The following is a 13,482-nucleotide window of genomic DNA, read 5'->3' on the forward strand; positions in this document are numbered from 1 at the left end:
GCACATGCACACACACACACACACACACACCTTTGACAGCTTTTCTGAAATCTGAAAAAACTGGATGATGCAACACGTTGCACTTCAGGATATAAGCCTGCATGTAGAACAACAGGAGCTTCCCGTTCTCACAGGAAGCTCACTTTGAAGTTGTGTGTGTGTTACATTACAATGTGTGAACACAATGTCAGATTGAATTACATCCTACACATGTTCCAATCATCCCCCCCACATCCGGTACGAAATGCATAACACTAGCAATATATTGAGTTACTGTAATCCTAACAAATTAGCTTCAAATTTCTTTGCTTGCATTTCACAGGACAGGGTTTGAGATTAGAGAAGGAACAAGAGCACTATGCAAATGAGAAGTGGGGGTATGTAAGGTTCAAATGTAGATTAAAGTATTTAATAGCAAAGTGATGCAAGTGTTAAAACATGTACATGTACGTTAGGTAAGTGGCAGGCTCTGAGGACAGAAACGCATCAGTATGAAAAGATACTCAAATACAACACACTGCCCCCCCCCCATGGCTTAACACTGCTATTGGTAAAATAGAATAGCACATTAGGCCTCTTTAATTTGTATATACAAAACATTTGGCCAACTGTGTTGTATGAGACGTATATTCAGTATATATAGTATATATATTCAGTATGTTGTGTTCACATGGATACTGTCAAACATATAGAGCACCAATCGCAGCAATAACACAAACATCAAGTTATCTAGTAACTTGTTTTAATACATTTTAATTTATCAAATGTTACAATTAGTGCTGCTGTCAGCAGCTTACAGCACTTTCCATACAAAATGAAAACACACAGGCATTTTAAGTCATTATCAAAACATTTCAAAAAATAAAATACTTGGCTTGTTAAAGTTAAAGCATTGTGTTATGTTCTATTAAGACAGATGCAGAAATTGAATGTGGAATTATCTGGTAACTACATGTATAAACATTGCAGCACTATAGGGCTATATTCAACATAGTCAGTTGGCATTTACACAAAGCCAGCACTGTTTTATCACCACAAGGTGCTACCAGGGAAGGGATATAGGAGGATATAAGGGACTTGATGCCAACATAAAAACAATTTAAAAAATTGAACAATTAACAAGCAAACTTTTGTAAACATACCCAACTGCAATGAACTTGCAGCATCACACAGGAATCAATATGCTTTTGTAAGCCAGACACTGTTTCCAGCTGCACAGAGAGCGTTAATTTGAACATGAGTAAACAGTATGGATGTCCTTATCTCTCATAACTCCCTGCAACCGTTGCAAACTAACCGTCTGCCGTCAACTGTGCAACAGTTAGTCTTCGCAAACACCACTGAGAAACCACACATTTGGATGGCAAAGGTGAAAAACTACAATATAAAACAAAGTGGCAAAATGTAACATCGACTTATGCAAGAGAACAAACTAAAGTTGTTCAGAAAAATGGTGTCAAACAGGAGCATGTGTGTTTGTCCTTATTAAATTTAACTTCTCAATCCGGAGCATTTAAGATTCAAGGCTTCAAAGAAAAAGCAGCACAATGTGAAGGGGTCATGGCTACAGAAACATTTACACTTTGATCCTTGTTGGTCTAACTGATGAAGGGCAGTGTGATTAAATTAAGTATTTACACCTCAATGCCAAACCCTTATATTGCAATGAATTATATTTAGCAAATAGCATCACCAGGCATCCTGCCTGAGCTCACTGTGAGGGATCCCATCTGTCTGTGGATTAGCTTTATGAAAACAAATCACACACATAATTGACCAAGCCTATTGTCAGTGACACAAAGACGACGGCTGTGGAACATCTTTGTATTCCACTGCTTGTGATAGACCGGGTGTTGTAAGCCCTTTATTTACAGCCAAAGCAGTTACTGTGTTTAGGCTGGCTTTAGAGCAATAACACAGAGGCATCGGTTAGAGGCTGAAACATTAAACCCTTTGCCTCTCCAGTGTTAAAATCCCCAGCGACAAGGCTTTGAAGTGCTGAACAGCCTGGTGTTTACTTTGGGCTAGGGTCGACTCTCAGGAGCGAATCCATCACAACGGGGGCCCTCTAGTCAGTTTTTGAAGGCCCCGTAGCGGCTGGCTTTGCTAATGAAGTTCTTGAGCAGGTCGTGGTCCATGTCCGCAAAGGCCTGGGTCTGCGTGACAGCTGTTAGGTGGTTGACGCAAAACTTGAAGCAGAACTCCTCCAGGTCCTAAAAATGAAGAGGGCTGTCTGGTCATTGCTGAGGAGTATAACTGACTAGCTACTGAGTAGGGGCCCCACCACCAAGGTGTTTGACTGTGTGTCAGGAGCTATGAGCTTACCCGCGCCTCATACTTGACAGCGGCAGAGAGCAGAGTGATGGCGTTCTCCTCAGTAATGCCTCTCTTGATCGTTTCCTGGCACAACCGCTTCAGCCTCGTCTCTCGGTAGAACGTGGCCAAGTCTAGCAGCCCTGCATACACAGGAGAAAACTCACAGGTGAGTGTGTCTCTGCACCGACTCACAGAGTGGAAAAGGACTGTGGGCCATGTCAGTGTTGAGTGCTTACCAATGGCATCCTCTGGTGGCAGGTTAATAGTGTCTGTGTAGAGGTACTCCAGAAAGGCTCGGTACACCAGGTATGAAAACTGGTGAATTTGTAACGTATCCTCATCTGTTTCATTAAGCAGAGCTCGAAAATGCTCACATCTGGAGAGGGAAGAAAAGCAGCTGACTACTCCAGTGAATTAGCATGTTTTTAAACTATGTTTTAAGAATGTGTACTTAGCACTACTGCTAATCATCATGCTGTAGCAATCAAAAACAATGGCCTTTTTTGAGACCCGAAACAAGGTTTGAATGTATTTGTTGTCAAATTATACACGAGATAATGCCGTGCAATTCGTAATTGCAGCAAATCCTATTTTGACACGATGAATATTACATTTGCAGGAAAAAATTATGAAACTTGAGCTTCACACAACTCAAGCACGAATATGCTAATTCAATGGCTGCCTATAAAGAAGGAAGGGTACCTGCAGAAATGTTTGTTTACAAAAAAAATTGTGAATTAAAACAGTGTGCTGCTTTTTTTAATGAAAAAAAAGGTACAGAGGATTGATTTTTTCATTCATGTTTGCAATTATTATTATTTTACAATTTTGTCTGATTTGGATAAATCCTGTTTTCTATCCGATACCATTTTACTTGTATCCCAACACATTTCCCCATCAAATTGAAATTTCAAATAGAGTCATATATTCTTTTGACCTACCATAAAATTCAATCTTAATGCCACAATACACTTCCTGAGAGGCAAAGCACTGAGGCACTTTGCCAACAGCCCACAGTAGTCTTCCTTATTTGTTCCTTGTGGCCGTCTGCATTATAGATACTGATAACCATTTTTCCTTAACGCTAAAACACTGCTTCCCTATCATTTCCCCTCAGGACACGGTTAAATAAATAACTGAATCTTCATTCCCGGAGTGCATCTCAAACGTGTCATTTGCATGTGATCTTGCCAAAGCACGCGCTTTGCTCTACTGCATATTCGTGCGAGTGTGTGCACGGGGGTTGAAGTCGCAGACAGTCTGGCTCCTTCCTACTGACAGTGCAAAAGAGCAAGCGACTGGAATGCAGATACTTTGTGTCCGAGTGTGGTTATAAAAAGAAAAGCAGGAAACAATAGGTCTGTCTCTGCTCCCCTGTGACATTAACAGGAAAGATGAGGAAACCAGATGGAGTTTAAATATAGGGAACACAGCATTCAGTCGGTAACATACATGTTGAATGCTATAGAGACATTAGTGTGTTTAGTGTGATGATGACTTTTAACCTAATGATTTTCTCAATTTGGTGTTTCTATTTTTAACAATCATACAATTCAAGATCAAAGTAAAATTCCTACTGTGGTTTACCAAGCGCATGTATTACTCATGACCAAGCACGACCTCTTAATGTGAAGAATACACTCATGTGATCAAAATGAAATCAGGATGGAGAAGCAAACAGGACGGTAGCCTAAACTCTATTAAATAGTGCAAGAACAGCTCAACATTTTTGCACATATTGTAAACCTAACCAGACACACAACAGCTTCTCAAAATGTTATGTGATTGGAGGGGAACTACATTGTTTTTCGCTAGCTTGAATTCATTTACACTGAATTTATATGGCGCAAAAAGTAAATATTAAGACACTAAAAACTAAAAAAGGTGAGACGATAATCATCACAAAATATACATATAACCAAGTGGCACTGGGAAACATTTTCTGTGAACTTGGAGAGTGCTTGTTTTTTTATACCTGATTTTTAGCAGGGCTTTGTGAACATGGATACACTTCCCATCGACCAAGAACTTCAGGTCAGAAATCTCTGGGCTGTCAAATTCCTTCTTCAAAGACTGGGCAACAGTCAGGTAGTCATCACCGTCTGGCAGGAATGAAGAAAAGCTATTTTATTTATAAAGAACAAGTAGATAGCAAATTGTTAAATGACACCTTCTTTGAAAGTAAACAAAACTAAATTAAGTATGATGTCTATTTTGAAGACTTTAAGGATGCTGTCATTGCCCAATGATAAGACTCTTTCTTGTATCTGTCTCATTTTCAAAGGGAAATAAAAAGGAACAGATTGAGAGTACAGGGGCTTGTAAGTTAAACAGACATTTTCAGAAACATTTTATTAACTTAAAAAAATTCAATGTAAAGAAAAAAAATAAACATCTGAGTTGTGTTCAAACAAGATCAATTGGTTCACACATAATTGTTTGAAATGGAGAGGAAACGGAGCTTCCTGTTTTAAAACCACTTCCAGGAATGTGTACCTATTACACACATGAAGACATTGTGTGCTTACCTTTAACCAGTAAATGGGACAATGTCAAAAGCTCAACAAAAAAAAACATAGTTACCGCAGATGCTTTGGAAATGTTTTATTGTTAATATACAGCTCTGGAAAAAAATTAAGAGAACACACCAAATGTTTCTTAAATCTTTATCTCTACATGTAAGGCAGCCATTCCAGTGTCTCTTGAATTCCAGCACAGAGAAATATTGTCAGTAGTTAATAGAATACAATAAAATAAAAAATAAGTAACTCAAAGACATACCTAAAAATAACAAAACAAGAGAAAATGATAATGCTGGAGTGGTCTCTTAATGTTTTCCGGGGCAGCATGTATATTTACTTCCCGCTAACACTCTTACCCACTGACAGGAGGTGCCACGTGACTGCTGGTGTGGCAAAGCAGGCGAACACATCGTCCGTGCTGCTGAAATGGGTGAGGTGGGGGCTGGCTACAGCCTGACCCCGACACTGACCCCACATCAGAACCTGTCCGCTTTGGGTCTTGGCAGCTGACGTGTGGCTGGTGTGACATGCAGCCACCTCCACCATCCTAGTGACAAAAGCAGAATGCAATGCTTTGAGATTTTCCTGTCTGGACTGTGTGTAGAAATATGTCTGATAGAGATGCTAATAAGGCATTCTACCATAAACAAATATACAGTGCACTACTTCTCTTATTACACTTCAGCTATCAGTCTCTTATTACTCTATGATACACTCTCAGAATCGTGTCATGCGGCCCTCAGTGAGCTGTTGTGTTGGCCTAGAGGTTTTCACGGCTAGTTAAGGCCCGGGTAAAAACAAAGTACTAACCTCTCCTTGTCTGTGTTTATAAGTGTAGGGAGAGCCTGGTTACTCTTATTGCCTGTTCCCAACTGCCCATACGAGTTGGCTCCCCAGGCGTAAACCATCCCCTCATCTGTGAGTGCCAGTGTATGTGCATATCCGCAGGTAACCTGGAGGAAGAGACATATTAAGCTAAACAAGAACTGAACTTTTTTTAAATGTATAAGATCCGTCTCTCCGTAGGCCCTTACCTGAACGATGTTGACCCCCTGGAGAGCAGCAATCCTGCATGGGGTCTGCTGATTTCCATTGTTGCCCAAACCTAGCTGTCCATTGCAATTGTAGCCCCAACCGTAGATCTACACGCGGTGACAAAAAGGCAGACTCTGCAGACACTTTATCAAGGCATTGGTGGGGCTTGGCTATCTGTATGTCTAGGGGTAATTGTTTTCCAGCTTCTATCAGATTTTATATGCACATATTTTTTTAACATTGCAAAAAAAGACGCTTTTTTCATTTGTTACCTTTTTTCCTTCACTTTCATTTGGTACTTTTAAGTACATTCGGAGATGTCAGCATTTCTAGAAAAACATTTACTGTTAATTGTGATTAACACTGTTGTCTCGTAGGAGAAATAGCTACTTTTGGAACCTTTTATCATTTTAAGTCATAAAAAAAACAAAACATAGAATGATGAGCCATTCCTCTAATTTACAAACTGGTAAACACTTTGCATTAGCCAGCCCCCACTCCACTTACAGAGAGCACCCTCATGCTAAACATCTGCAGTTTGATGACCCCTTACCTCTCCATTGTCCAGTACCGCCATGGAGCAGAGCTGACCACAGGCTATGTTGACCACCACTTTGTTCTGCAGGCAGCTGCTAACGCGGCGTGGTGTCGGCTGGTTGGCGGTAGAGCCTGAACCCACTTGTCCTGAGTTGTTGTAACCCCATGCGAACACCTGAACAAGGAGAGAGATTTTCCAGGTCAGAAGAAATATACAGAGTAGGCAGAAGAGAAACAGTGTATGATATGTTACCTCTCCATCAGTTGTGAGGGCGATGGTGTGGTGGGACCCACAGGCCACTTCTGTCACTCTCTTGCTAAGGAGGTTGGTGGAAACCAGGGCAGGGGTCAGTCCGTGGTTGGTGGTCCCATTTCCCAGCTGGCTGTAGCCATTATGGCCCCACGCAAACACCTCTCCGTCTACGTCACGGCAGGCAAACTTTCACTCATGTTGTCTCAGTAGGTTGATATTTTATTAATAGTTAAGAAACAGACAGCTTCACAAGATAAAGTAAAGACATTTGGTTTAAAGGCAAATGTGAAAAAAACAGTTTTCACTCCAAAACTTGTTTACAGGCCATGTAATACCACTTTATACCACTGAACTGAGTAAAAACTATTATTAGAAATCTGACTGGTTGGCAAAGAGAGTGAAATCTTTCTTATGCTACAATCAAATTAACTATGTGAATAATTTCTAGGGCCAACCTTTTACAGAATGATGCAACATTGTGCAACTATTTTACAAAACACAACCAAAATGTTCCCTTTTGTACCACAACAAACTGAGTGTCAGTTTATAAACCTGCCACTTGTTACTTACAATTACCAGTGTTATTTGTTTACGTTGTTCTATTGTAAATGAGATGTTTTCAGACAGTGCATGGGCAGTATCATCATAATTCTAGGCATAAGCATGCATCCTCTTATTGTTTGTGATTTTAGTCCCCTGCATATTGAGGACATGTGCCCTCAGGGACAAATAAAAGTTTCCCGAACTGGATTACCTGCAGTAGCGATAACCACATGTGGCCCTGTTCCGTAGCTTAGGGACTCAATCTTCTTTCCACACAACACATCAATCCGGCGCGGCTCAATTGTGCTTTGAAGGTCTCCGAGCCCTAAACAGCCGCTGCAGTTGGTGCCCAGAGCGAAGACCTGCAGAGAGCAAGCATCACTTATGATACCGATACTCATAAATGATGCATATAGGCCAAATTCTGCTGTTAACTGATAAATACTGACACCCTGGTAAACACAACATGTTTGGTTAGATGAAGTACAAGGACAAGAGGAGTGAGTTATGTGAGTAGTGTGATAAGACTTTATGAAATGTTAAATCTTTTTTCAGCTTTCCAGGGTTATTCATCTTATCAGTCCACACTCCGTCTTCCTTGTTCTGATCAGGACGTGAACCGGCGACCCTTCAGTGCAAAGTCCAAGTCCCTAGAGATTAGACCACTGCCGCCCGCCCACAGCTGCAACTAATGATATTTGCTATTTTGATCACTGCTTAACTTTTAAAAATTGTGTTGGATAAATTATCTAAAAAGTCTCTAAAATGTCAGAGAGTCCTAAAGTGCAGAGATTTTCACAATTATGTTTCTGTCAAATGAATTAATAATTAAAGGACTAATCATTTTAGGGGTATTCACCCAAATAAAACTTCACCTGCAGTGAGTTTTTAGCATATTTCAGCATCTTATATCCCAGATTGTTTGTCAGCTATATATCAACTAAAGAATGTGACATATCCCAATATTTAAAAGTAGAATCCACCAAAACATTACAGCTGACTATTTCCAAACATAAACTGTTTGGGCCACAGGGACAAACATATTAAACAGGATAGCAAGATCAGGGAATGCCCTACACCTTTGCACAGGATAAAAATGGAGCTTGCTCAGGTATAAGCCTGCATGGCTAAAGATAGCCTCATTCTATCTGCTTATCCCCGTGACTAGAACTGCAACCTGTATAAACCACATAGTGAATCCCTGCAAGATTTTTCTATCCAACCCTTAAAAAGAATAATCACGTCCCTATTATAAAAGGAGAGAAGATCCATCAGGTTATGCGACGACAACTTGTAAACAAGAGGATTAAATCACCTTTGCTTTAAGCTAAAGTGTTACCTCATCATTAACTGTGACATAGAGGGCTTCATTTGCAGCGCTGCCAAAGACACAGGCCTGACGAATAAGCCGCAGTTCCTCTGGAGGAAGGAGCGCAAACACTGGCCATTTCCCCACGTCCAGCATACTCAGCTGTGAGATGAGGAGAAAAATACAGAAAAACAGATGTAAATAAGAGTATATCCAGTCATACATTTGGTTTAAAATATAGTGAACAAAAGCAGGAATGTGGGGAGATAATAATCCAAATATTTTTTGTGATCTAACATTGGCTTATTTCCTAATTTATGCATTTTATTTAGATAATTCTGGGGAATTTTTGAAAGGGTAGATTCAAAGAGTAAATTAAAGTGCCCAGTTAGTCAAACAGGAGTATGGGGAAGTTTTCTTTTATAACTATTCTTACTCTGATAAATACATTCTCAATTTCATTTGTTTTTTGGTTAGTACAGTTTTAATAAAGATGATAAATGGCAAAAATCTGCAGACAAGAAGGTAAAATTAACACGGTTTTATTATAACACCAACATTATACTACTTGCCAACTGGAAATACATTTTGCCCAGTCTGCAGCAACCAATGTATACATTAAAAACTGAGAGGGTTATTTACTTACACGCATTTTCGTGTCTTAAGAGCTCAAACAGAAAGTTGGCACTAAGGCCAGCATTGTAGACAGATTAAAACATGTATGTGTGTGGATTGAGGTAGAGCCATTTACTGTGTTTGCTGATAGAAGGAGAGAAGTTCAATTCATGTTTACTAGACCTTTTTTAATTTTATTATTACTCTTAAAAGCACCATTGCTAATCTGTCACAACTACAGCGTTTGTGTCTCAGTGAGGAATAACATGAAGTTGCACTTCATTGGAAATGCCGAAGAGGACACACATAAACAATCCAACAGGGGCATGTTGCCTTGAAAACTTGCAGCAGGTTTTACAATCTAAAAGTATAAAGGTTGTTAATGTAGCATCTATTAGCGGTAACCTGGCTGTATAACTATATCACACAACACAAAAGTATTACGCTAATTAGTGTTAGGAGTGTTGTTGCTGCTAGGAGTTACCTTGACGTTGTTCTAGCTAATGTTTCATCCGCGGTGTCGCTTTCTTAGAACTGAACACTGAAACAACACAAAGTTGTCAGCCGACATAATGAGGAATCAAGTTGTTGATGAACTCATCTTGGTTGTCGGGTATTGCTTTGGTCTAGCTTCGCCTTCAGATGATGTTTGTGGAAGCACCTTGTTGTAGTTAGCTGTGAGCGCTAAAGGACCAACTGAAAAAAAAAACACACCGCCACCGTACTTCCTGTAGTTCGGTGGTGCGTTCACTGAAAGTCGGAGTTGTCACAAACTGTTCATTACCATTAGATACCCATTTGTAACAACCTTTGTAACATTTAGATTGTGTTTTATGAGACAAATGTCTGCATCAAAAATGGCGAAGAAATATAAATATATCATTCTTTTTATTAAAACAATCTCTTCGTTCTGAATATTAATAAAGAAAGGGCTATACAATCCATGAAACAAAATTGCAACAACATATAAAGTGAGTGTGATAGATATCTTAATTTATTACATTATCCCCCCATTAGAAGCCTCTAGCAGTAGTCAATGAACAGAGTAACTGCTGTTTAGGGTGCCTTATTTAGCAGGATTTTGGGGGATTGTCCTGTTGGGGTAGTCTTGCTTAAAAAATGTTGCAGGAGTCCAACTGAACACTGCTGACCAGTGCTCCAAAATATGGGATTAAACAAATTCATATTATTTTTAATTGATTTTTTGATGAATATGTTTTTGTTTAAGCACATTTTGTGGATGTATTGCAGCATCAACATTCAGATTATAATGATAGTGGTAAAACATTCACTCTACTTTTCAAACTCCCCTCCACCAGCTCTCACTTCTATTTCTCTGATACACATTATCCACACCACTAAAGGCTTTGCCAATTGCAATAAAGTTGCAAAATAATTATAATTGTTTTTTGTTCTGTTTCATTGCTCTTGCCATTAGATTGTGAATGATTTACAATGAACTAATCTGCTGATGTTTCGGATCATAAAATAGAACAGACACATTTCCCTGATTATATATTTTCAACATCACTTATGGTGCACAATTTTGGTGCACTTGAGAAGAATTAATGGAAATACAATATATTTGTTCTTGGAGCATGTTCACATCTGCAAAACCAACCTCTTCCTTTAGAAATATAGATTTTCAGTAACTCTGTGGCAGCATAGCACTTAGTGAACCATCTTGACACTTATTTAAGAAGCACTTTCTCTTTCTGTATTGAATTGAACTGTCCTCAGAATCCTGTATGGAATTTTTATTTAACAAAAAAAACTGGAATACTTTGTATGGGGATTTAAACTCACAATTTAAAGAAATAATGGTTTTAACAACATGATATTGAGTCTGAAAAAATGTATTTTGTAAGGTGATCTTTCTTTCTATTCTTAGAAAGATAATTATTTTCCACAGTTGGTACATTAGGGATGAAACCAGACCACCACCTGCTTTTAAAAGTGAAATGTCAAACCAACCAGATATCATTCAAACTGTTTGTTGAATTGTCAAAATTAAAGCCAAATAGTAACCAGCAGGTGGAGCCACGCATGTCATTGCATGGTATATTGCACTTCTGTACCAAAGCTTAAAAGTCCCTCACTTTGGCATACTCATATTGTATTTGCATGTGTTGCTTTATGTCTTAAAAATCTAATTTGTGAAGTAATGTTTCCAAAAATACATTTCAATTCCTATTTGCACGTTTTAAAGGAAAAGCAGTTGCTACAGTAAATGACATATTATAAGCATTTTAAAGTGTTTCTTGAGTAAAATTAAATCATACTATTCGAATTATAAAATGTATTCTAGGAATTTAAATACACACACATTATCTGTCCTTTAAGGTACATTGTGGCACTGCAGCATACCACAACATGCAAAGGACTTCATGCAACCAAGACATGCCATAGTGCATTTGCTTTCAAATGAGGTATTTTGATGTGTTACTGAATTGTGATGTTTTTCTGTGTTGATTCCTGTCCAACAGTAACAAGTCCCTTGGACTTTGTATAACAAATAACAACGAGGTGGAGCCATATACATTGATCACCCATGCACAACCACAACGATATAGATTTCCTTTATTCCAATTTGGGCCGTGATAATAATCTTATCAAAGCCCCAAAACATCGTCCAAAATTAACCTTTGCTGCTATTCATAGGCCTATGGAAATAATTTATTTCATGAAAAATTGAAGTGTTGAACATATACATCGAATATATTTAACTCCAGTTTACTTAGTGGTGCTAATAGTTTTGTTCTTTAAGAATTATTATACTTTATGTACAGAACACACGATAAAAAGGTATGCAGTATGAATAGAAACCTTTAAAGGCAATATGATGTTGTTAAGGTGGACCGGAAATTTCCAATAAGGGTTGGGCCAGGTTTCAGTGTTGGCTGTTCATGCGAAATGAAACTAACATGATCACATACACGTCAATCAAATGGGACTATTGTATGGTTTCACCACAATAAAGCAATTAACATGTTTCTCTGCGACTGACTTGGTGCTATAAAACGATCACACACACGTCAACCATAAGGTCCTCCTTAAAATCATGAAAACTACGTGAGAAGAAGCTAATTATAACCGTACAGATGACGCTAATTATAACTGTTTACACCATTCAGTGATGATGAATCCATTTAAAAGCAAAAGTAATAATGTGACAATATTATGAATATTAGTTTTTCCCCCTTTTTTCCTTCCTTTTATTCAAGAAAAAATAAATATGTCAATCAAACATTGTATAGGCTTCACACACAACATTGACATCAGGGCTACACAGTTACATACAGAGTTTTAAAAAAATACATAAAATAATATAAAGATATAATATTACTTGTTGAAAAAATATTAATTTGTATCAAATTCATCACATTTAAAGTGTATAAAAATGTCCTCATCCTGAACTTGTACCTATTATAAATATTTGTCTTTGCTATCATGGCACTTGGGATTCGTCATGATTTGCAGTGTCACGCATGCGCACAGAGCCCTGCATCGATGGCGAAATTCCTGACTTTTATGCGAGGTGCAGGGTTGGATGGAAAGTTATCTCGATAAACTGGCAATTAGGCTAACATTATCGATACTCAGCATCGTCGCCGTCGCTCTCTAGTCACCGGCGATCAACGTTCATATGAGAAGGAAAGCGCGTCTTCATCTCGCTAACTATTAGCTTAGGTAGCATTAGGGTAGCTAATACTAGCATGTCACATATTGCCTGTGTATATCCAGGTAGCTAGCAAGGTTTTCGGTTCAGGTGTTGCAGAAATCAGCAGGTCACCGGTGGTCGCTTACGTAAAACATTTCGGGTAAGCTGCAGAGAAATCATCACTGTGCATCGCTGTGTCACAGACTGCTGCTGCTGTGCCTGCTGACTGAGTGAGTAACGCTAGCTGATAATAACCCACTTATGTTGCTGACAGACAACATATGTTGTATTATCTGTGTCTCTTAAAGGACTCGAATTAAACTCTATTGTTTGTGAGTTAGCTGACAGCTAAGTTATCCGTTAGATAACCAACAACTATGACACAACGCTAAGCACACACACACACACACACACACACACACACACACACACACACACACACACACACACACACACACACACACACACACTTGTAGCAAGAGTAAACAATCTAACCTAGTTAACTTAGCAAATAAAGAGCATTACCTCGGAACATTGACGTTAGTATTACTTGTGGGATATGTCAAATACAACACAGTTTATGCTCGTAGTTGTTAGAAGAACTGCTAAGTCAAGCACAGATAGTGGGTAATGCTAAGGAAATACATACACTCAATACATAATCAGCTTTTACACAGTGTGATAGGAAGAC

At 38.7% G+C, this 13,482-nt stretch overlaps 2 protein-coding genes across 3 annotated transcripts in view; one reads left to right on the plus strand and one right to left on the minus strand.

The window, feature by feature from the left end:
* Positions 1–725: 725 nt before the first annotated feature.
* Positions 726–9,857, minus strand: rcbtb2 (regulator of chromosome condensation (RCC1) and BTB (POZ) domain containing protein 2). 2 transcript variants are annotated; one of them, XM_063906988.1, is made up of 12 exons: positions 9,615–9,857; positions 8,546–8,677; positions 7,418–7,568; positions 6,664–6,830; positions 6,427–6,585; positions 5,873–5,980; positions 5,649–5,791; positions 5,195–5,385; positions 4,292–4,418; positions 2,553–2,692; positions 2,326–2,456; positions 726–2,213 (listed from the first exon to the last, which is right to left on the minus strand). In XM_063906988.1, the coding sequence occupies exons 2-12, from the start codon at positions 8,669–8,671 to the stop codon at positions 2,073–2,075; spliced, it is 1,584 nt and encodes a 527-aa protein (XP_063763058.1). In that variant the 5' UTR covers positions 8,672–8,677; positions 9,615–9,857; the 3' UTR covers positions 726–2,072. The 2 variants fall into 2 exon arrangements, with proteins under 2 accessions (XP_063763058.1, XP_063763057.1); XM_063906987.1 differs by having other exon boundaries at positions 5,649–5,980.
* Positions 9,858–12,607: 2,750 nt separating this feature from the next.
* Positions 12,608–13,482, plus strand: part of fndc3a (fibronectin type III domain containing 3A) — a 47,369-nt gene continuing 46,494 nt past the window's right edge. The window contains 1 exon segment of the mRNA XM_063906992.1: positions 12,608–13,021. The gene's annotated coding sequence lies outside the window, so the exon portion shown is untranslated.

The sequence above is a fragment of the Eleginops maclovinus genome, chromosome 18 (genome assembly GCF_036324505.1).
Source record: "Eleginops maclovinus isolate JMC-PN-2008 ecotype Puerto Natales chromosome 18, JC_Emac_rtc_rv5, whole genome shotgun sequence".
Taxonomy (NCBI): Eukaryota; Metazoa; Chordata; class Actinopteri; order Perciformes; family Eleginopidae; genus Eleginops; species Eleginops maclovinus.

Bases quoted from the DNA above. Each gene is read 5' to 3' on its own strand.
- rcbtb2 (XM_063906987.1), bottom strand. From the start codon at position 8,671: ATGCTGGACGTGGGGAAATGGCCAGTGTTTGCGCTCCTTCCTCCAGAG. The intron at 6,831-7,417 runs GTAATCCAGTTC...GCCGTGACGTAG, and splicing joins TGTGGTTATCGCTACTGCAG to ACGGAGAGGTGTTTGCGTGG. The intron at 2,214-2,325 runs GTAAGCTCATAG...CTTCATTTTTAG, and splicing joins CTGTCAAGTATGAGGCGCGG to GACCTGGAGGAGTTCTGCTT.